We start from the raw sequence: 21951 nt of genomic DNA on the forward strand, positions 1-21951 counted from the left end.
CGGCCCCCGCGCCCTGCCTCGCCCGCCGGGGTGAAGCAGGGACTCGAGCCGGCCGCGCCGCAGCAGAGCGCAGCCCGGGCAACCGGCCGCCGCAGTCCCCGCCGCCGGGACGCGGAGGCAGAGGCCGGGCGCGGCGCTCTCCTGCCGCAGCCCCGCCGGCGCGGCGCGGCGAAGGGCGGCGGCACTGCGGCGGCGGGGACCCCCCCAGGGGCGGTCGGGCTGTGGCTGCGGGGCGGCGGGGCCATGGCGCTGCGGGCCCGGGCGCTGTACGATTTCAGGTCGGAGAACCCGGGGGAGATCTCGCTGCGGGAGCACGAAGTGCTGAGCCTCTGCAGCGAGCAGGACATCGAGGGCTGGCTGGAGGGCGTCAACAGCCGCGGCGACCGCGGCCTCTTCCCGGCCTCGTACGTGCAGGTGATCCGCGCCCCCGCCGCCGAGCCGCCGCCGCCCGCCCGCTACGCCAACCTCCCCGCCGGCGGCTTCGAGCCGCTGCCGCCCCCCGCCGCATTCAAGCCGGCGACGCAGCAGCCCCCGCCGGCGGCGGCGCCCGAGCCCTTCCCGCAGCCCCCCGCCGCCGCCGGGTACCCCTTCCCGCCGGCGCCCTACGGCGGCTCCTACCAGCCCAGCCAGGGCAGCGATGACGACTGGGACGACGACTGGGACGACAGCTCCACCGTAGCCGACGAGCCGGGCGCCCTGGGCAGCTCCTACCCCGACTACGAAGCGGCGGGCGGCGGGGCCTCCGGCCGCTACCGCCTGTCCACCCGGTCCGAGCTCTCCCTGGGCTCCCGCAGCGGCAGCGGCCACCCGGCCGGCCACCCGCACCCTCACCCGCCCGGCGGCGGCGGCGCCAAGAGCTCGGCCACCGTGAGCCGCAACCTCAACCGCTTCTCCACCTTCGTCAAGTCCGGCGGGGAGGCCTTCGTGCTGGGCGAGGCGTCGGGCTTCGTGAAGGATGGGGACAAGCTGTGCGTGGTGCTGGGCCCCCAGGGGCCCGAGTGGCAGGAGAACCCCTACCCCTTCCAGTGCTCCATTGAGGACCCCACCAAGCAGACGAAGTTCAAGGGCATGAAGAGCTACATCGCCTACAAGCTGGTGCCCAGCCACACCGGGCAGCAGGTGCACCGCCGCTACAAGCACTTTGACTGGCTCTACGGGCGCCTGGCCGAGAAGTTCCCCGTCATCTCCGTGCCCCACTTGCCAGAGAAGCAGGCCACTGGCCGCTTCGAGGAGGACTTCATCTCCAAACGTCGCAAAGGCCTGGCCTGGTGGATGGACCACATGTGCAGCCACCCTGTGCTGGCTCAGTGCGATGCCTTCCAGCACTTCCTCACCTGTCCCAGCACGGATGAGAAGGCCTGGAAACAAGGCAAGCGCAAGGCTGAGAAAGATGAGATGGTGGGTGCCAACTTCTTCCTGACCATCAGTGTCCCTACAGGCCCTGGGGCCAGCCTGGACTTGCAGGAGGTGGAAAGCCAGGTGGATGGCTTCAAAGCCTTCACAAAGAAGATGGATGAGAGCGCCCTGCAGCTTAATCACACAGCCAACGAGTTTGCCCGCAAACAAGTCACTGGTTTCAAGAAGGAATACCAGAAGGTGGGGCACTCCTTCAAGTGCCTCAGTCAGGCGTTTGAGCTGGACCAGCAGGCCTTTTCGGCTGGCCTCAACCAAGCTATAGCCTTCACTGCAGAAGCCTACGATGCCATCGGGGACCTCTTTGCAGATCAGCCCCGGCAGGACCTAGACCCTGTGATGGATTTGCTAGCGCTGTATCAGGGGCATTTGGCCAACTTTCCAGACATCATCCACGTCCAGAAAGGTAATACACCCTTGCCTGTTTACTGAAACCAAGTTTTATGTATCAGGTGTAGGGACCAGGGGCTAAATTTGCCCCGTGTCTGGTTTGCTGGCCTTGGGTCAAATCTCTCCATGTTTATTCAGGCAAACTGCTGCGAAAAATACAAAAAACACGTCAGTGACAATTTTCATTTTGTGCCAAAGGTCTAGACATAGCTGGGAATTTTACTGGTCAGAGCTTGCTGCATTTGGCCCTGTATCTGAAAGAAACCACATCTGCCTATACTGCTAATACGTTAAAGGTGAATGGGCTTGTTTGCAAAGCCTGGAAATCAAGTGGTATGAAAACATCTATTACTTTCCGATATATGTTAGATATCTTAAATCTCTGATCTAGTGGATAACAAATACAAAGTAATCTGAAGATGCAGGTAGTCACCAGATTGACCACCTTGTCTGAGGTGCGCAACGCTGGCGTGTACATTTTGTGGCGTCTAGGCAGTCAGATGAGATGTTTAAAACTGATGGGATTTCTCCTTTCAGCCACACATTAAACGTTCTTTTAAGAATTGAAAGAATAATGATCTGTGTTCTTAGCTGGAGTTGTTCATCTTTTGCCCTTATTATCATAAAAAGGTGTTGTTCACCTGTTACCCTTTCAGCATCTTTCTAGCTGAAACATGATTTTGAGGTTCAGATTGCTGTTTGTATGGTGCTTTGTGATCCGTCAGAGAGAAAGAAACTCCAAAAATTAAGGGACCATCTGCTATATAACTAGTGATGCTTGTGCAGATAAATAGAATTCTGTAGCACTGCATATGTGTGTATGATTTCATATATCCTTCACTATTGTGAATAGACTAGCCCATCACTCATTCTTGCGGTTATGTTCCTTACCTGTAGTTTTCAACTAGAAGACTGGGGGGATTGTGGGCGTTGGGGCTGTAAAAAAGACCAAGAAAATACGACACATGCTCTGCAAAAATGGGTGTGTCTTAACAGTTAGCCGAGAAAATGCGTTAACTTTATTGAAGATTATTTTGGGTATTAGTAAGCAGTGTTCTGCATCCCAAAAGGCAGAGCTTGAATTGTCACCCATGGTGAATCAGATTTTTGTATCCTTATGTGACATTTCCAGGTTTTTTTTGCGTCTGGAACAGTATGTTGAGTTTGACAATAAAAGAACTGGAAGAGTTTTCTCAATAGCTCAAAAAGGCAGGCTTCCAGGAGGTGTATGCATTATTGCTGGGAAAATCTGAAGAAACAGAGTTGGTACAAAATGCACAATTTGTTGTTACTTAAGAAATAAGCTTTTCATAAAAATTGCATGCATTAAAGTCAGATTTCCATTCTGCTGTCAGATCTTGAAAATTGTGAGTGGAAACTTAAACAATCTTCATATTATTTTGAAGAGAAAAGGGAAGTGTGCAGTCTAACCTTTGAGGAGTTGTTCTGCTAGCTGCTGTGGCATTGTGTTCTGATGACAACTTTCAAGTATTTTAGACTTGGAGAGAAGGGTAGCCTTGGCAATGCCTCATGTTTGGGGGCATTTTAAAGAGAGTTGTCAACTAATAATAGGATTATCTGTAAGCTTCTGGAAAAAAATAATGGGAAATATTTTTTATTATGTAGAAAAAGTCAGCAGGTTATATATATTGTTTAAATAATGCATCCTGAGGCTTTAAAGCTATATAGGGTTCTTCACGGCTGTATTTTTGGAGATGAGACTTTGAAGAGACAATTGGGAATAATAAGATATGGGCTTGACTCAACCCAGTTGCACTTACTGGTTGGGTTTACATTGCTGAACAAGGGAAAGTTGGTCTAAATGAGCTTCCACTAGAGAAGTGCATGGGCATGACTTACGTAGAGTTGATTTTGTGCCAGAGCTCAGTCCTGGAGCTTGTTGGAGGAACATGCAGCCGGCCTGCATGCAGGTGTTCGTGCTCCAGCCCCTGTGGGCTGACACTGCCTTCAGCACAGTATTGCCTCTGGTACATACTTGCCATCAGAAAATGGCATGTGCTTGGAGGTTGATCTCTTGCGTGTCCATGTTCATGATAGGAATAGGGTTGGGACTGGGTTATGCATTTGTTGTCGAACCCATAACAAAACAGGAAAACTGGAGGAAAGCCGAGAGGAAGATGTTTTCTACACTCGGTACATCGCTGTTTTATTACTCTTAAGAGGTACATGTATCAAGGTATAACTTTTCAATTCCCAACTGTAAACTTCAGATTGAAATATGAGCTGTTTGGGGTTCTTACCTTGTAAGAGCCTTCTTTTAAATTTACTCTCTGTGATGGTTGGCAGTTTTGAGAATTGTTATTGTCTGTATAGACTAAACAAGTATCTGTTGTGATAATAGGTCATCTGAAAAATAGAGTTGGTGTGTTTTATTTTCTAGTGTACAACTTACTTGTGCAGTAGAATGACCCCAACGTGCCCACAGAAGTGATAGAAACAGCAGCCTGATTGATACATTGCTTACATGGCTGTACCTTTAAAAAGATGAAGTCTGAAGTTACGATTAGTTCTCCTTTGCTTTCTACGTAGTGCAAACATATTGTCCACTTGGGATAAAAACCAAGGCCTTTTCTAGACTCCATTTCTGTATTCCCCTAGACCTTAGAAAAACCAAAAAATGAAGGCAGCTTTGCCCAAAATGTGCCCATGTTTGTGGGGTAGAATGTTCAACTGCATTGTCCTGCTGCGGTTTTGCTCTGCTGCAGACCGGTAGGTGAACAGCTGCTGAATGTGATTTGGAAGTGTGTTTTGTGGTAGCGACTGAGAAGTCTGCATGTCTGGGTTTTTTTAATCATTTCTGCAACTTCTGCAAAAAGGACTCTGTAAGTCAGAGACAACAATTTCCCTCCATTTGGGCTTTGTCTTTCTTCCTAGAATTATGAACCAAAGCCATGTAAGACCCGCTGTGTGCCTGTTAGCAGGAAGATGTATTAACTGTTGTGATTTTAATTGCTCTGGGTCCAGGTGTTTCAGCCTCCTCTGCTGAAGACATCATACATGACCTGGAATGTACAGAAAGGGATTGTCATTTTGGTCGCTTGTGTAAAGCAGGTGAAGCAATGGACTATGGAAATATTTCCAAACTGTTTATTATCTTACTAATATTTTACATATTTCATGAAATGGTAATAATGTCAATGGGAGATTTTAAAAGATTCCTTTCCCTCAGCCTCCTTTGTCTTGAGCACCCAGTGTTTAAGGAATTTTCTGTGAGGGAAGGAAGAGTTAAAGTTCCTGCTCCAGAAGAGGCAGAGGAAGAATTTGAACTTTTCTGCCCCACGTGCCAGTTGAGGAGTAACTTGTCGGTGCTTTGTGAGAGACCTTACCCAGTTTTGTGCATGCTCCAGTTCAGGTCTGAAGATTCATTGGATTGAGCCCTACAGCGAAGAATGTGCCAAGCTGGAAAACCCACGTTTCCATCTGGAAGTGCTTGGTTTGAGAGTCACACTGAGGCTGGCACAGAGCATATCAGCCCCAAGGCATACATCTTTTACAAATAACTTGTTTTATAGGTTTTATTTGGAAAACTAAGCAGTTAGGGGGCAACTGGTACCTGTAAGGCTAGATGATGGCAGAATGGTGTCTTAAGCATCTAAGCACCCAAATACTTCTATGAACCTAGTGCTCACCCCCCCCACCCCCCCACCCCCCCTACATATATGCTTTTGAAATGCTTACATGAAAGTATTCCTGTGCATACCTGAGTTTTTTGGAGTGGAAGATCTAAGTATGTTAGACAGATATACTTAGTTTTCTTTTAGCCTCTGGCAAAGCCTTTGTAGATGAAGAAGAATATGAAGTTTAGTAGGCTCAAAAACTAAGCTGCACTTCCGTAATTTTGCATAACTGGGGTATTTTTCAAGAAAGACTAGATTCAGTTGCTTTAATTTTGAGAAGAAGGGCAAGCTCCAAACTTCATTTGTAATGAATAATATCTTCCTTTCTGTGTTTTTAAGGTCTGTTTGTGGAAATTCCCTAGGCGTTCTTGGCAAAAGAATCCCTAAATATTAATTGCTGGAGCTTCACTCAACTGTAGAGCTCTCAACTGTGATCTTCCCTCTTCAGTAGTCTTCAACATAAATTCTCACTGCAGGTCCATGCAGGTTCAGAAAATTTATGAGCATGTGAGAATTAGAGATAGTGTGTGTTAGTACTCTAGCTCAAGCTCATGTTTGTCTGCCTATCTTGTCTTCATATTTGCTTAGTGAGAGTAGAGAAGTTATATGTTTTCTTTCTTTGAAGTTTTGTTTGAGGAATTAATATAATTGGCCACATGTGATTCCTGAAAGTGGAAGAAATGCTAACTTGCTGTTTCATCTCTGCTTTCCAGATTTCCCCTTTCTCTTAACATTATGATGTCAGTGCTAGACAAACTTTTGGTTAAAATTTTTGCAAAACAGATTTGAGAAAGTGGTTTAAATGTTTTCTAAGGTGTAGGCAGCAATTCCATTTCCTCTGCATGCCAAGATTTAAGAGAATTATTTCAACAGACAGCTGAATGGCTTTTTTGCTTCTTGATCACTGTGAACAAAGTAAAATAAGGTAAATGATCTTATTTACTGAAGCAACCTTAATTCTGAACAGTGGCTTTAAAGAATGTGCTGGGTGTGTTTTTAGAATATCTTATAAAAAATTATAGGCAAAAATAAGATGCCACTTAGAAATGCATTAAAAAACCCCAAACAGCATTAAAACCTGGAACACCATAACATTTTCAGCAATATTTTTTTTGCAGGGGGAAGGAGGGGTATGTGTATTCACAAATAAATCAGACATCAAAATTCGCACCCAAAATTTTATATCACAGTGTAAAAGGAGTGCTTTTCTCTCGTACTTTCTTTCTAACCTCTTAAATTTGTTGTGCAGACATGTCTTTTCCATCCTTGTTTGTCCTTTTTTTCATCTTCACCCACTCCACTCCCATCCCTCTTTGCACCGACGTTCAACTCAGGTAGCCACTGGCTAAAAGCTAGGCACTTAATCCTTGTGAAATGACCCTTACAACAGTAAAAAGAGGTGGATACCTACTTTTCATCTGTTTAAGGACTTAGAAGAGAAAGGATGGATTGACCCATGATGACTTTGTATTTTTTGCCCTGTCAGCCTCCCCATTGCTGTTACAGCGATGATACAGCATTGTCTGCTTGCTGCTGAGTCACCCAGTATTGCCTCCCAGTATCTGAAGGTAACCTGAAGGAAACTGAGACTTTTAGATCGTTAAAATGTGAAAGAATCTTCACATTTAGAAATTGTATAGAACGATAGCATCTTTTTGTTTGTGAAATCAGAAGACAACAATGAACAATATTAAAATTGAGCAGTAGCCTTACTTAAAGAAGGTTAAACAGGAAGAGGGCGAAAAAAAGGACTTCTATTCCCTGTCTAAAAGATGCATAAGTCTCTTTAAAGTATGATCATTATTTTTTTCTTTTCTGCTCCCTCCGCAATCTCTTCTTACGTTAGCTTTATAAGGGAGCAAGATTCATGCAGTCGTGATGTCTTTCTCTTTCCTGTTACCTTTTGAAACCCGCTAGCCTGATACGATACACGTTTGATGACAAACATTTTGCAGCTGATAAAACTCAGTGAGTTGTTGGGGTTTTTTTTCAAAAACAGCTGGTAGCAGAGGAAGAGTGTAACTGTTCCTTCCTGGGGAGGGACTGCACGTGTTACTGCACACCAGAAGGTCTGTCCAGACTGCCCACTTAGTCCCAACAGGCTGGAGAAGTTTTAATCAGAGATCGGAGCTGTAGGTTTGGCTGCAGGCAGTGCATTATCACCTCTTGTGCTCTTAAGGGTGCTTGCTCACCACAGGCAGCAAGGCCCTGTCTGTTGGGAAAAACTTGTGGGCAGCAAGAGGGGGTAGACACTGAGGAATTAAACACCATATTGTAGAAAGAGGAAGTAATTTTATTTCAAAGACTATGTAATACCTTTACAGCTTGAAGCTTAGGAAGAATCCAGCTAGTGAGTGGTTCTCTTGCAGCTGAGAGAGCTCCAGGTCTTGCTAAAAGGACTTCCATCCAAACAGGGAAGACAAGAATTGGTAGACTGAAAGTGGAAAGTGGCTCTCAGAGTTCTTGCAAGTCTATGTAACCACATTATCAAAACCAAACAATCTGGCCAATTTTTTTTTATTTTGCAGGTCACTTTTTAAACAAGGACATGTTTCAGCATTTCCAGGTCTTTCCATGACTTCATTGTTAAGACTTTGTTTGAACAGTTAAAATGCCAAGTTAATGTGGGCAGACTGTATAAACTCATCCAGCTGGTACCTTATTTCTTTTAAATTGCCTTGTACAAATAGCACAGAATTTTAAAATTCTAAGTAAAAAATGAAATCATATTTGGCTTAGCACCCAAAACATAAGTCTTATCAGTCTTATAGACTAGAGCAAACAAATGGCAAACACTTCTACACGATCTTATTTATATCTTTCATGAAGGCTGTGAGGTTTTAAATAAAACAAAGAAAAAAACAATTTAGTGAAAAGTGTGGTGTAAATTTTGGAGTGTAATCATGTGAGATCAGTATTAGAATATATGCATTTAAACAGTCTATTCAGTTCTCGTCAGTGACTTCAAGTTGTTACTGTAGCAGAGCAGCAAGAAGCGTGATGGTTTCAGCCTTTCTTTTAGGTAGGTGCACATCATAGGTGAACAACTCCTGTAACTGTAATGAACTAAACTACCTTTTTATGCCTACATGCAGTTCTTTCGTAACTGTGAAAAGCAGATCATGCTATGACTAGGAGTTTACATTGCTTTTTTGCCCCATGGTGAAAAGCAACTTGTTATTCTAGTTTTTTCAGGCTTACAAATTTCAGTCTTTATATGCATGAATAGCTCTGCTGGCTGAAAATTTACTGAGGAAATACCCATTTTACCATGATAATGACGCTACATTTTCAATCTGCTGTAAGTTTTATGTAAGCCCAAACTCAAAGCAGTAGATCGCTTCATCCTAAAAAGGCAGGCAATTCTCTTCTGCTTTATAAAACAATATTATCTGTATGTTATAATATGTACTATAGTAATATATTAAGTTAATCAAGTTATAGATTTACAGTTTTAAATTAATTAACGTAATTAACAATGTATAATGTATAGCTTTTGTTCACATGTTCTGTCTTGTATTATATAATATATTTTAATTGGTTACATTATTGATGGTTTACCTTGCATATTCTGCTTGGAAAAAGGAGTCTACTTCGTTTTGTCCTTACAGAGATACTACAGCATTCAGATCTCGAAGAGAGAGCATTTAATGGAGTGATATCTGCATTTCATTTGGATCTCAACTCTTTTCATATGAATTTATGTTGAACTGTCTATGCATGTTGTATTTGCTCATCTTAGGACAGCAGCTGAGCTTAGCAGATGGTGATGGACAAACACCATAAATTGTGCTCACTCTTTGCTTCCCTTTAGCCTTTACAGAGAACAACATCCAAAAGCAGGTTCTTCATTGCACCCCAGTAAAGAAAGGATGTAAGCATTGGTGGAACCTGCATTTATACTTGCTTCTCTTGATAATGGCATATTGATATTGATACGCAGTGTTACTTGTCTTCTGCTGTCCACCCACATCCCATGAATCCTGCAACAATTTTGAAGAAGTTACCATTTGATATAATGATACTTACATCCATTTTGGCCCTGACTGATATTAATCTTCTATAGATAGAGAGGATACATTTCTGTTCCTACGCAGTTAACCAGTTTCACTGAAAATTAATTTATATCACGCATGCAAAACATCATTTTTGATTTAGATTGTTGTCTTGAAGTCAGCATTATGAACAGTGTATTAACAAAAGCTGTTAAGAGTCTGTAGCATCATTCTAATAGAAAACTGCTTGTTCTTAACATCCTAATTGGGAGAACTAGTGTTCAGTAGTGATGACAACCAAACTGTAATAGACCAACTTAAACTCTGGAAAAACAGATTTGTCTTAAAAGCATCTTCAATGCCCCATTTAGGTGTAAGCTAGTAAGAAGCACTTAAAATCACTGAGAGGTTTCCTTTTGGTACTTCCGCAGTTTGCAATTGCTTAAATTTTAATGCATTCACCCTGGAAAACATGACTGGCTTTCTAACAGGCAAATGTACCGTGTTTCTAGTGATCAGTCTAGTTTGTTTCACTCCTTTGTGTCCTCCCAGTCTGCAGTGTCAGCTGAAGCCATAGAAAAGTAAAACTCTGTAAATGGTACATGTGAGTACCGAAAAATACAGACTGCCTTAGAATTGGGCAAAACTAGCCTTACCTAATGTTTGCCTCTCAGGCTGTGGTGCAAAATGCTATGTTTGTGATAATGGACAGCAATATACACAATTTAGCTGGATTTTAAGACCAAGTTATTCCTGACTGGCCTCCTTTCAGACATCGCTGTAGGTACCTGTAGTCAGAACTCCTCATGAACACAGTTTAAACTTCAGTGGCTGAAATAGGGTCATATGTTTGCTTAAAACACAGTTTGTGTACAATACATCTGAAGATGCGTTAGTTTTAAAGTCACTGCATTCAAGATTTGAATGGAAAATTCCATCCGATTTTGCAGTTTTTACATGCAGTTACTTAGAAGTATGGGCTTTTTTGTTTTGATAATGGTGTTGTGTGATGCAGTAGGTGCAATAAATGATAATTCTGTTCTGTTTCTTTCGTTCATTTTTGCTGTCTTGCTCTCACCTCCTGTTAGCAGCTGTGTCAAGGGCAAACTATGGCTTGTTTCTTGCATAGCAGTGTGGAAGTAGCATGACACAAGAAAACATTAATGCTGGAGGTGCTGCACACCAAAGCTTGTAGTTCCTTGGAGGGACTCTGGAAAGGAAGTGCACATTGCCAATATGATAATTTAAATAGCTGTCAGTAGCATGAGCATTTGAGAGCCTCTGAACCCCCAGAGGTATTAAAAGTCCTAAATAAATTGGCTGTGTATGCTTTTCCTACATTTGTGTACACCAGCTGGTGCATGTATACACAATGAGTCCAATCAGGTCTTAAATATCTCATTTAAATTTTTTAAAAAAGATTAGTTAGACATATATAGTATCCATTACTCTGGTAGTTCTTTAAAATTGAGTGACATTTGACACTGCATTCTAACACTGTTAATCGGTTATATATTAAATAAATCAACATATATGTTAAAACCACCAGATGAGGTTAGAACTAATTAAGTTTCTGAAATCTCTAACAAAGACTGTTTTATTTGTGCATGATATTTGGATTGCGTAGATTAGAAGGTGATTCCATCTTGAACTGAAGAATATATCTGGGTGACAGCTTTCGGTGAGCTTTGCAACGGTAACTGGAAGAAAAAAATCTGTCTGATGTTAATAATCCTGCAGTCAATGTTAACCTAGATGTTAGCACAGTACTGTAATTTATGAGCCTAGATTTGTAGGATGGCATAATTTTATTGGGGGGGGGGGGGGGTCGAGCAGTGGACAACAAAGTAATAAAAAATAAACTTCACTTTCTAAACTATCTTTAGACTGCAGATTCTGAAAGCATTAAAGCCATTTTCATGCATCTATAAAAAAAACCAACCCTGTAATACTAAAGTAATTGCAATTTGATATGTTTTTTATATATTCCTAACTTTCACTATGGAAAAGAGAACATTGCTAAAATAGTTTTGCACTCAAGGAGAAGAATATCATCTTTGAATTAGAAAGACTGGTTTTGAAAACTGTTGTATCGGCACTTTCAGAAAGAACAAGTGATTTCATCATTTTGCCTTTGATGTAAAGATCACTTGCTTTTACTGTTTAAATCTGTAAAACCAGATTTTAAAGTAGCAAATCATTCCTACATTAATTACTGTAATGGTACTTTTCCCCTCTGACATTTCTTTTTCTACAGTTCAGTCTTTACTGGAGTGGTCCTTTGGTTTTAATTTCAAGCAGATTCCTGTTATGCTGCTTTCCATTCTAAATCTTGGCCAGAAAATGTAAAGAATTTGCAGAATCTTAATGTAGGCTTCTTTTGTTAATCTGTGCTCTGAGCTTCATAAGCAAATAATCTGTCAATGCAGTAAAACCTCTATTCTGCTGCACACAATTTCGTTGTTTCAGTTTAAATTGAAAGGGGGAAGTTTGGGGGCTTTTTTTGGAGTAGGATTTCATGTTATGTGTAATCTTGTGTGGTGCTTCGGCAACTTCCCTTGTGTTGGAGCTAATGATTGTGTAGCCCTGGGCTGAGCTGGATCACATAACTACGCCATTGATAAAACTAAGGCACCATCTCCGTCCCCTCCAGGCCAAATGCAGTTTTTTATTGGATTAGTCATTTGAGTTGTCCTGTAACAACATCTTTGCTAGATCTGCTGTAAGTGGGACAGCCATGTAGACAGGCTTGTTCTGGCAGCAGTCTGCTGGATTAGAGATAATGCTGTTTCCTCCACAGTTGTTTCTGTCGAAGGAGGATAAATCAAAACTGTGCTACATGTAGATGGGCTACCTAGGGTTTGCCTTTTCAAATCTTTAAGCAAAGAGATGAAGTTAAATAAACTCACTGTTAGGTAAGGAAAAAGAAATCATTTCCAGTTGCATTTTCTGCTTTTGTGTCCTTTGATGAAAGCTACATAACGAATGTATCATTTTTTCCTTTCCTTTTAGAGATGGTGTCTCATACTTAGAACCGTGTCCTGTAATAAAAGTAACGCAAACGGAGTTAGACTAGTTCAAAGCTCTCCCTTCAATAGCATGTTTTGAAAGACACATCACACCTCCTGTTAGACCTTTTAATATGACAGGCATACAAATGGTGTGGAAATGTACGTTGGTTTACTTACTAGAAAGTAATGCACTATATTTTATTTTGTAGCTTTCTGATAGTAGAAATAAGAAAAACTGTTTGTTGCACAGATCATTTTATTTGCACAAACTTGTGAGGTACAACTGCTGAGAAATTTTCTTTGTCAAACTCGGCTGTTTCTTTGAAGATCACCGTGTTTCTGACCCTAGTTGTGCTTTCCTGTGAGGGAAGCGTCTCTCATAGGAGCCTTTGGACTTCGATGTGAGGTTTTGCTGTTGCACCGAAGCCTGTTGGCTGGGGGACTTGTCAAATGTGGTGTTCAAGAATATGGTGCTCTTTGGCTTTGCCACAGTTACCACTGATAACAAGGCCAGAACAATCACCCTCCTCTGTTTTTTCCCATTCTGCCGTTTTTATGGCTGCTGTCCTTTTCAGTATCATTTTATGAATAGAGTCTACAGACAGAATCTAAGTGCAGGTTTGTGGTTGGAGGAGTTGGTGGCCAGGTGCTTCATTTCTGTCCCTCTGAGCAGTTACGGCTTCTCACCTGCAGCACAACCAGCAACGCCAGCAGCGTGCTGGCCAGTGCTCATCTCCCTCCTGGTAGTGCTGGAGCCAGCTGGGGAAAGGCAAAGAGCGGCAAAGTCACTTGAGGAGCAGCATATACTGTTGGGCTGGCACCTACTTCACTGCTTCAGTCTCCCACCCTGCCCCAGCTCCGTTAGAAATGTACTTCAGAAGATAACAAACTTGTAAGATATCAGGGCAACCACAGGACCACCTTTTTTCCCCCCACCATGTCGTCTTTTGTTCCCTTTGCAGTTTTACAATAATTCTTTAACTCAAAGTGCAGAGTAACATGAACATGAATATTTGCTGGGTAGCTGACATATATGTAAACTGTTATTTCACTATTAGTGAAAGAAATCTATTTGCTCTGTTATAGCATAATTAATCACTGAAGTGAAAGAAGCATTTTAAGAACTGCAATGATAAGGTCATTACAATTAGAGGATCTAAAACATTAACTTGTTGGCTACTACAAGCTGGGTGAGTTTGTAAATTCAGTATTTTGGAGTGAGATGCTGATGGCATTGATATATTGGTGACTTAATGGATGATACGTGTTCCTGGGAGTGACTGTGAATTGCGGACCTCCCTGACTCCAACAGATACTTACTGCTGCTCAAGTGCTATGCTCTGGCAGTGTTGATCTGATACTTATTTGTATTTTGTCCCATATGCAATATTACTGTGTGCAGTTAAACCATTGCTGCTACAGCAATGATTTTTCAGAAACTGTATCAGTAATTACTGCTCATGTTTTTTAAGAATCGAGCAAGCCCAGCTGTGAAACAGATGTCCACTGTAGTAAGCACCATACAAATGCAGAGCAAAAATGGCTCCTGCCCTGAAGAATTCCCTTTCTCTTGGCTTGTCGTTACTTGGATGAGCTTCAGAGACAGCTGACGTTTCACTCCTGACTCCTGTATGCGGCAGTCAAAAGCTGATGTTCAGGTATTTTGAGAAGAGTTGGAAACGGAGCAGCAGGAGGATGGTACACCCTTAGCATTTACTGCTCTTCTTTGTCTTCTGATTGCCCATGCTGGCAGGGGCCGGGCAGACCTGGCTTCAAATGAGACGAAGGAGTTGAATGAAGAGCAGTCTTGATTGCAGCGTTCGTGAGCTGAGCCCCACAGCTTTTGCCTTCTGTCACATTGCAGGGTGCAACTTGTCTGTTTCATGTACAGTAGGTGTGAAGAACCAGCGTAGGGCTGGCTGCTGGTAGGCTGATCATACCGTGCAGCTGTAGAGCTTGGAGACACATACGCACCAGCATGGGTTTACATGTGTACACACATACTTACAGTGTGGAGGGAGAGTGGGTACAATTTCAAGTGCAGTTTCAAAACCCACTCTTAGTTCACTCTTCAAACAATCTCAAAGGACTTTTTAGTGTAATAAAAGTGCCGGTGATGTGAAAACACATTGTTTGACCCAAACTTGAGTGCTCCCAGGTTCAGAAATTCTTTTATTTAATTTTCTGCAATGTATATGACTCTCTCTGCCTTGTTGCAACCACGTTTGCAGGGGCAGCCTACTGACTCAATACACTTCTTTTTTTCCTGATAACTGCTCAACACCCATTTTAAGTTGCTGTTTGTATTGTGCGCTTTACAGCTTGGAAGTGTTTATTTCTAGCAGGAATTTTACTGTGTTCCTGTCTTCTTGGCTGCTAGCACATTACTTTAAATGTCCTCTGTTAAACATGTATATTGTGTTGTCTAATCTTACGCTTGAAAACAAGTGCTGAAACCTGTGAGTTTCCCTTAAGTCCTTAGCAGCATTCAGTGAGCACCACTGTCTGTTTAACATCAGGCTTCAGGGAATGAAAAACAGCATCCACATCTGCTTTTCCCCACCTTTAAGAACAGAAATAGATGTAGCACACCTTTTTGCAGCATCTTTGACCCAGGCCCCCTTGCTATTTGAAAGCTAGTCCTGATTATTGGGACACGATCTCCTGACAGAAGGTCTTTTCATTGGACTAGAAGCTTTAAATGCATGGGCAAGACTTTCCAGAATCTGTAGAGCCAGAGATAAAGAAACCCAAGAATTTATTTTTAGGTATTTTATCCTGCTGGAAGCAGTGCATTGGCGGATATTTATCCCAGAAGTATTCAGCCGGAGGTTTCCTTGAGCTAATATGTATTAGGAGGTGGCTCCTTCTGTTTCTTTTCCCTAAAATATGTGTTAGCCTTTTCTAGGGCTGCCATAATTCTGCTTCTGGTTTTTAAACATATCTTGCTTTTTTGGGTTGTCCAAAGCAATGCTAGACATTGACATCATTAAATTCAGAAACCAGAAGATGTTTCTGCAGGTGTACTTAGACTGCAGGGGGTTTGCTCAGCCTCAACAGCCTGTGATGGCAGCAGCAGGAGAGGGACGTGCTGGATTAGGTGCTGAGGGCAATGGGCAGATCAGTGAGGATGGAGGTGCAGGAGTTCATGGTGTAGCCAGGGGTGAAGCAGGCTAAGAGTTGTGGGCTGGGAGGCATTAGAGGTTACCATGGGACCTGTCCCCTACTTGAGCATTTCTGAGAAAGGCCTTTGTTTGCAAGCAGGCTTGCACACAAGGGGCTACTTTTTGCTCCCCAAATCCCTCACACTGTCCCCCTCCCGCCTTTCACCATTAGAAGCCTGCCTGGATTGTTGCACCCTTGACATCAATGAATCTCTGCTTCACCTCAGAGTTTTGCTCATGTGAGTTAAAATACAAGGGCTTTAGTCTATGGAGAAGTGTTTGGAGAAAATTTGGGAATAAATGTAGTATGATACTGTTAGCAAAGCTGGCTTGCAAAGCCATGCAAACTAAGACTTTTCTAAGATTTACTAAATTAAGTCTTGCCAACTTCAGTAGATGCTGAAAAAAAATAAAATTACATTTTAGAACAAATAATTACTTGTGTCTTAAAATAAAGCACATGGGAGTTTTTTCTGTGTGTTTGGGGAAAGTTCTTTTGATTGTCCTAAAGTAAGCTAAAATTTTCCCTTTATTAAGTTATTTTAAGATTAATTGTTTTACTAATAATTCAACACTTATTCAAAGGCACTTCAAAAAGACAAGCTGGTTTGTACTTAAGCATGTGTATAAGCTTTTGTCATGTATTGCTGATGCCATGTTGTAATCTGTCTAGGTTTCAAAGGAAATCCCACTGTAGGACCAGTGTGAATATATATGCATTAAGAGAGCAGTGTTAATGGTTGCAGGTTTTCCCCTTGGATTCCTTTCACTAATTATAAATCTTCCTTTCTTTTTTTTAATGGCAAAAAATGCATAATCCGTAGTATGTCTAGTCTGGAGGGCTTTAGTATTTGGTAGTACATGTTTTTTATTGATATGAAATAATTCGAAGATTATACTTGCTCCAGAACTTAGTTATAATTTCAGCTGCTGATGCTGTACATGTCAGGGTTTTTTTTTCCAGTTTGGACATTCTAGAAATAACATCTAAAGCTGTTTCCCACATCACAACTGAAGAGTTGTCATGTTTATTTAACCATCTCCATCTGGCTTCCAGTAAGTCCCAAATTTCAGTTTTTCACAGCCGTGCATGGATTCCTGCCATGCCCACAGAATGCGGAGAAAAATTTTGCTAAGCCTGGTTTTGTTTGTTGAAAGAAGCATCCTTTTTTTCAGAAGAAGTGTTTAAATATTTTTCAGATCGTTCCCTACATTGCAGATCCCTCGCTCCTTATTTCCCACACACACTTTCCCCACCCTTAGAGGGTAAAATACAGATTTTCTGGCGTGGTCCCACTGCTGGCACCACTGCGTGTGGAAAACTTTTTTTTTGTGGTGTTTTTTTGGGCCAGGGTGGAGATGATGAGGTCAATCAGCTGAAGCAACCCAGTGCCAAGCTTTTAGCCACCATGCCAGCATGCAGCCGGGGCCAGGAAAGTCTGGAGCGCTGCCACCACCTCACAGTCCCTGGGGAGAGCTGCTTCCCTTGGCCTTCAGACAGCTCTTTGGCATACCAGATTCGAGTGTGGCCTCTGCCACTCACATACCAGCATCCCTGGCCATGCAGCCAGCAGTCTGTGCTTGCCTTGTTAGTAACCTCCCTGCCACAGTTTAAAAAAGAAAAGGAAGATCGTCCATATGGTCTTTCTGCAAGTATGTCACACCAGAGGGGAATTTCTTACTCTCACAACTAAGAGCTCATACCGGGACTGCAGACAGGAGATGCCATGTACGGTACAGCTTAAATGCAAATTAAGCAGAAAAATATGACTTTTAAGAGTAGAGGAGTACTGATAACAGAAGGAATATTTTCAAAGTGTTTGCAATCAAAAACACCACCTCAGCAGTTAACGAGTTGGTTCTAAAAGTGAAAATGGAGAAAAGTCATGTATACTTCTCTTTTAGAAATTCCAGATTTTATTTATAATGCAAGACACAACCCCCATTTAATTTCAGAAATGCAACACACTATTTTTCCCCAAGTCTGCCATATCGTCTGATGTATGAACTTGCTTCTGTCTGGTGAGGGATTGGAGATGGGCAGGGGGGCAAGGGATGAGCCGCAGCAGGCAGGGGAATGTGAGAAGCACTTGAAAGAAATGTGGTGAGCCATGGCCGTGCGCCCCAGTTGCCTCCCAGCCAGCTGTGTGTGCAGCAAACCCAGACGCATCTGTGCACAAGGTCATGCTCCAGGTCTGAACTGCTGAGATGTGTCTGGGTGCTGGAGGGAGACACATTCAAAATGCCTTGTTAAACAGGCACGGGAGGGAACAGTCAGAAGATGGTATTACTGCTGATGAGCTGCGTTTTCACTGTTTATGACATCTGGATTCAGGCTGATGGGAAGACAAACCCACTCCCCCAGCAGATAGTGGAGGTTGTCCCCTGGAATACATAGGCAAAGAGGTTTCTCTGTTAGCTTGCTGGCTAGTTTTGCTGTAGAGGGTACGGAAAAGAATTTCTTCAAGGCAGTGTAAAAGGAGTCCTGTCAGTGAGCTGCAGTCGTGTAGTGCAAGAAGTGTAATCTGAAAGGAAAGGGAGTTAAGGCATTGCGAAGCTGAAGGAAGAAGTAACATAAGTGTGATCATAAAGAATGTAAAAAATGGCCTAGCATCTTATGAGACTATAAAAGCTGTATTGATCTGATTGGTTTGTTGTTGCTTGTTTGTTTTTTTTTTTAAATTATTTTTATTATATTTAAGGCAAAGTAATTGCTATATGGGAAATCGAGTCCAAGAAAATGAATGCCTTAAGACATACCTTGGTACTCTGTCATATGAGTCCGCTTTGGGTAGTCTGTTTAGGTGATACTTGGGTTTTGTAGGTTGTGTGTACTTCAGTAGTTATTTGGAGAAGGAGGACTGTCAATTCTTTTGGTCTGTTTTTATTTTAGCTCTTGCAAGGCTGTATTAGGTCTACCTGGATGTCTGTGACTTTGAAATAAAGTTTTAGATTCTTGTACTCAATAATTAATTTTGGGGTATCTGTGGCATAAAAGCAGAATGGTGTATTGGCAAGATTTTCTGTATTCGGATTTACTTTTTGATGTTTCACAAAGACTGGGAAAAGTGATGCTTCACAAAATCCAGTTTCTTATTGAGGTTATTTTTCTGGTGTTTGTGTAGGCTTAAATTGATCTGACTAGTTTTCTGGTGCTTTCATTTTTTCCACTACTGGTATATTTATCAGCTATTCTCTGAAGGATACCATCTGATTTTGTTAAGATTGTGAAGTAGACACGTTTTACTAACTTTCACAAGCTAGAGTCTTAAAAAAAGTGTGGTTTTTTAAAGAAAAAGATTCACTATTCTGTTGGTTTTTTATATGAAAAAAGCTTTTATTTTGTTTCTTATTATTCATACATCTATCTATATGCACACATATAAATACCTTTGGAATGAGCCTTATACAAATCCTTAACGTTATTAAATCACTTGTTAAACTACAGTAGTCAAGTCTACATTGTCCTCACAGTTCAACTATGTTGTTTTGTTCTTTACACAGGAGCCCTTACCAAAGTAAAGGAGAGTAAGCGGCATGTGGAAGAGGGCAAGATGGAGCTCCAAAAAGCTGAGGGCATTCAAGAACGCTGTAACATTATTTCTTTTGCAACCCTAGCGGAAATTAATCATTTCCACAAAATCCGTGTGAGGGACTTTAAATCACAGATGCAGCATTTCTTGCAACAGCAAATACTCTTTTTTCAAAAAGTGACACAAAAGCTAGAAGAAGCTCTTCACAAGTATGACAGTGTTTAATCTCTGGACTTTGATTTGTGGACTGCCCTACGCATGAACATGACCCAGGCAGCAGAGCAAATGCTGCTGCTGCTGAAGAACTGTTGCCAGTGGTAGATGGTGGTGCAAGGATGGTTGTGTGTTCACCTGGAACCCCAGTTTGATCTCCAGTTATATAGAAAGGAAACAGTTATAGGGCTATGTAGTAGAAACAGTACGACACATTGTAACTAAGTTATACTGTGTATGCCTACACTACCATTGTAACTTTTTTGAAATAATGATTATACTATTTGCCTTACTGCTTTTTGAAATACGGTATTTTAGTGCATACTTTGTAGACCTCAAAACCCTTTGGGAAGCTGGCTAGATAAAAGCCTGCTTCAGATGCCTTTTTACTTTCCTAGATTTGGATTTCCTAAATTCAAACAATTCTCTGTTTACAGACTCCTACTAGAGCAGCTATATGATTCTGTGCCTTTAGACTCTATTTTTCCTTTTCTAGTAAGTCACATTTTTATGATTGAATGAATGAAGGGTTGATGCCTATGTAGAAACTGATTATGAAACCTCACATTGACTGGAAAAAAATCAGCTGCCATCCAGTTTGCACAGCAAGTACTGTCTTACAACAAATGTTGGCTCAAAAAGAACTTAAATCTATTCACACTTTCTCTGCAAATGGAGACTACTTGTTACATGTACTACGATGTTAAGCACATATACAAAAATACACCACTTAATTCCCTTTCCAAAATGAATAATACAGTGAGGAGTTGTTTGTTGTTTGCTTTTTTTTAGTATACAGCTTTACTGTGCGTGAAAATTTGAAGAGCTAGCCTAATAAAATTATGTTTATCAAGGGGATATGAATGCAAGCTATGTAGCTGGAACATTTTTTTTAAGTTTTAAGTTTTAAATGATCTGCTCATTGTTCAGTTGCTGATTCAGTTTTAACTTCAGACTTGCATCTGCACTGCCAGTTGTCTGAGTTGAAACTCCACTGTGATTCATTAGTTTACTAAGTTACAAATTTTCAGGGATGTTCAGTAATACAAATGGTCTGAAATAAGTCGTGGCTGAACTGACTTGGAAAACAGGTGGCATTTTTATGTTTGTAACACTCAATAATTAACAATTGTCTTAATTTTTGTATAAATATTTTTGACAAGCAGGGTGCATTTATATATATGTAAACACTATCTTTTAAAGAGTTTCCTGGCTTATTTTCCTTGATTTAAGTCTATGTTTCTTACCTATTGGTTTCCTTCTTATAGGTCAGTATGAAAGAGGGTTTCTTTTATCCTATCTTTTTTCTCCTAAACAAAAATGACAAAACCTTCCAAGGAAGCAAAATGTTTACTTTTTTGTTTTTAATTAAATTAATCAAAGATAGCTTAAACAAATGAAAGCCTGGAAAAGGAAGTTAAGCGCAACAGTTGCATTTAAGTACAAATCATTCCTCACCTGTGCAGCAGAGAAGTGCAGTTCTGTTTGCTCGATTATGTGAGTTTCTGTAGCTTAACCCCACACATCTGTTTTAGAGGAATAAAAGCAGGAATGTAGTTTTGATTTTAAGATTCACCCCCAAATGCTTGGAGATTGCTATTTTGCGCAAGTTGTGTTTGGCAGTGCTTCTAGTACGTACTCAAAGAAGTAAAATACAGAATAATGAAGAGGAAAGAAACAGTGTTTGTAAAAGAAATGATAATCAATGAGGAAAGGCTCCGTTTCCAGGCTATTAAAGGAGTGCTGCAAACAACAAAGTTGACCATAAAGTAAGGACCACATTCATAGGGCTGACAAGCTCTGTATCTTTCTCATGGTGTCTTGTTCTACATTCAAAACTCACCACTTTCCCTAATGGCTCTTTGCAGCAGTACTGCAGCTTCCCTTATGTCATTTCATTGTGTGAGATAGTGATGAGCTAGGTTTGAGCTGAGTTCCATGGCTTATGTTTGCTTAGGCCTGATACTGTTTTATTAAATGTCTTTGCAGTAATTAGGTCAGACCACAATCAAATTAATTTTGTGTGGAGGTATTGAGACCTGTTCAGAAATCGATCTTAGTCTGGTTGAAGTATTCTAGGCGTTAGTATTAATGACATGTATGTGTCCAGGAGGAAATTAAGCTGTGATATGTATACATACAACATTACCAGACAGGTACAGTTTTCTCAAATAAACTGTCATGGCCTTCACCACACCTTCTCATTTGTGAATTTTTGGGGTGGTGGGAGAGTGGGGGTGCTAAATTGGTTAAACTTGATGTACCAAAAAAGCTTGATGGAATCCTGAATCTAAATTGTTGCAGAGTTCAGAAAGGTTCAAATCTACATCTATATTAACATCTTCCTTTTCTCCTTACTCATGGTAGGGTTGGAGTTAAACTGATGTAGGGAGCCTAAACTCGGTTAATGTAACTGCACTATATGGTTTTAATTTTATTTGGAACAAGTATGGCATTGACCACTCATGACTGACGGATTACTGGATGGTGTGATCTGAGATCTGCATGTACTTTACAGTTAAATGAATGTATATTGTGTGGGACTTGTGAAGCATCAAAGGAAATCTAACAGAATCCTTTTAAATAAATAAATG

General features: G+C 41.5%; 1 protein-coding gene across 1 annotated transcript; it reads left to right on the forward strand.

Moving 5' to 3' along the window:
• Positions 1-107: 107 nt before the first annotated feature.
• Positions 108-21553, forward strand: SNX18 (sorting nexin 18). The gene is made up of 2 exons (XM_080373101.1): positions 108-1819; positions 19116-21553. The coding sequence occupies exons 1-2, from the start codon at positions 244-246 to the stop codon at positions 19367-19369; spliced, it is 1830 nt and encodes a 609-aa protein (XP_080229227.1). The 5' UTR covers positions 108-243; the 3' UTR covers positions 19370-21553.
• Positions 21554-21951: the final 398 nt, after the last annotated feature.

Source organism: Falco punctatus (assembly GCF_963210335.1).
Source record: "Falco punctatus genome assembly, chromosome: Z".
In the NCBI taxonomy this organism is placed as follows: domain Eukaryota; kingdom Metazoa; phylum Chordata; class Aves; order Falconiformes; family Falconidae; genus Falco; species Falco punctatus.

Coding starts and splice junctions, on each gene's coding strand:
- SNX18 (XM_080373101.1), top strand. CDS start 244: ATGGCGCTGCGGGCCCGGGCGCTGTACGATTTCAGGTCGGAGAACCCG. Junction 1,820..19,115: donor CATCATCCACGTCCAGAAAG/GTAATACACCCT, acceptor TTCTTTACACAG/GAGCCCTTACCAAAGTAAAG.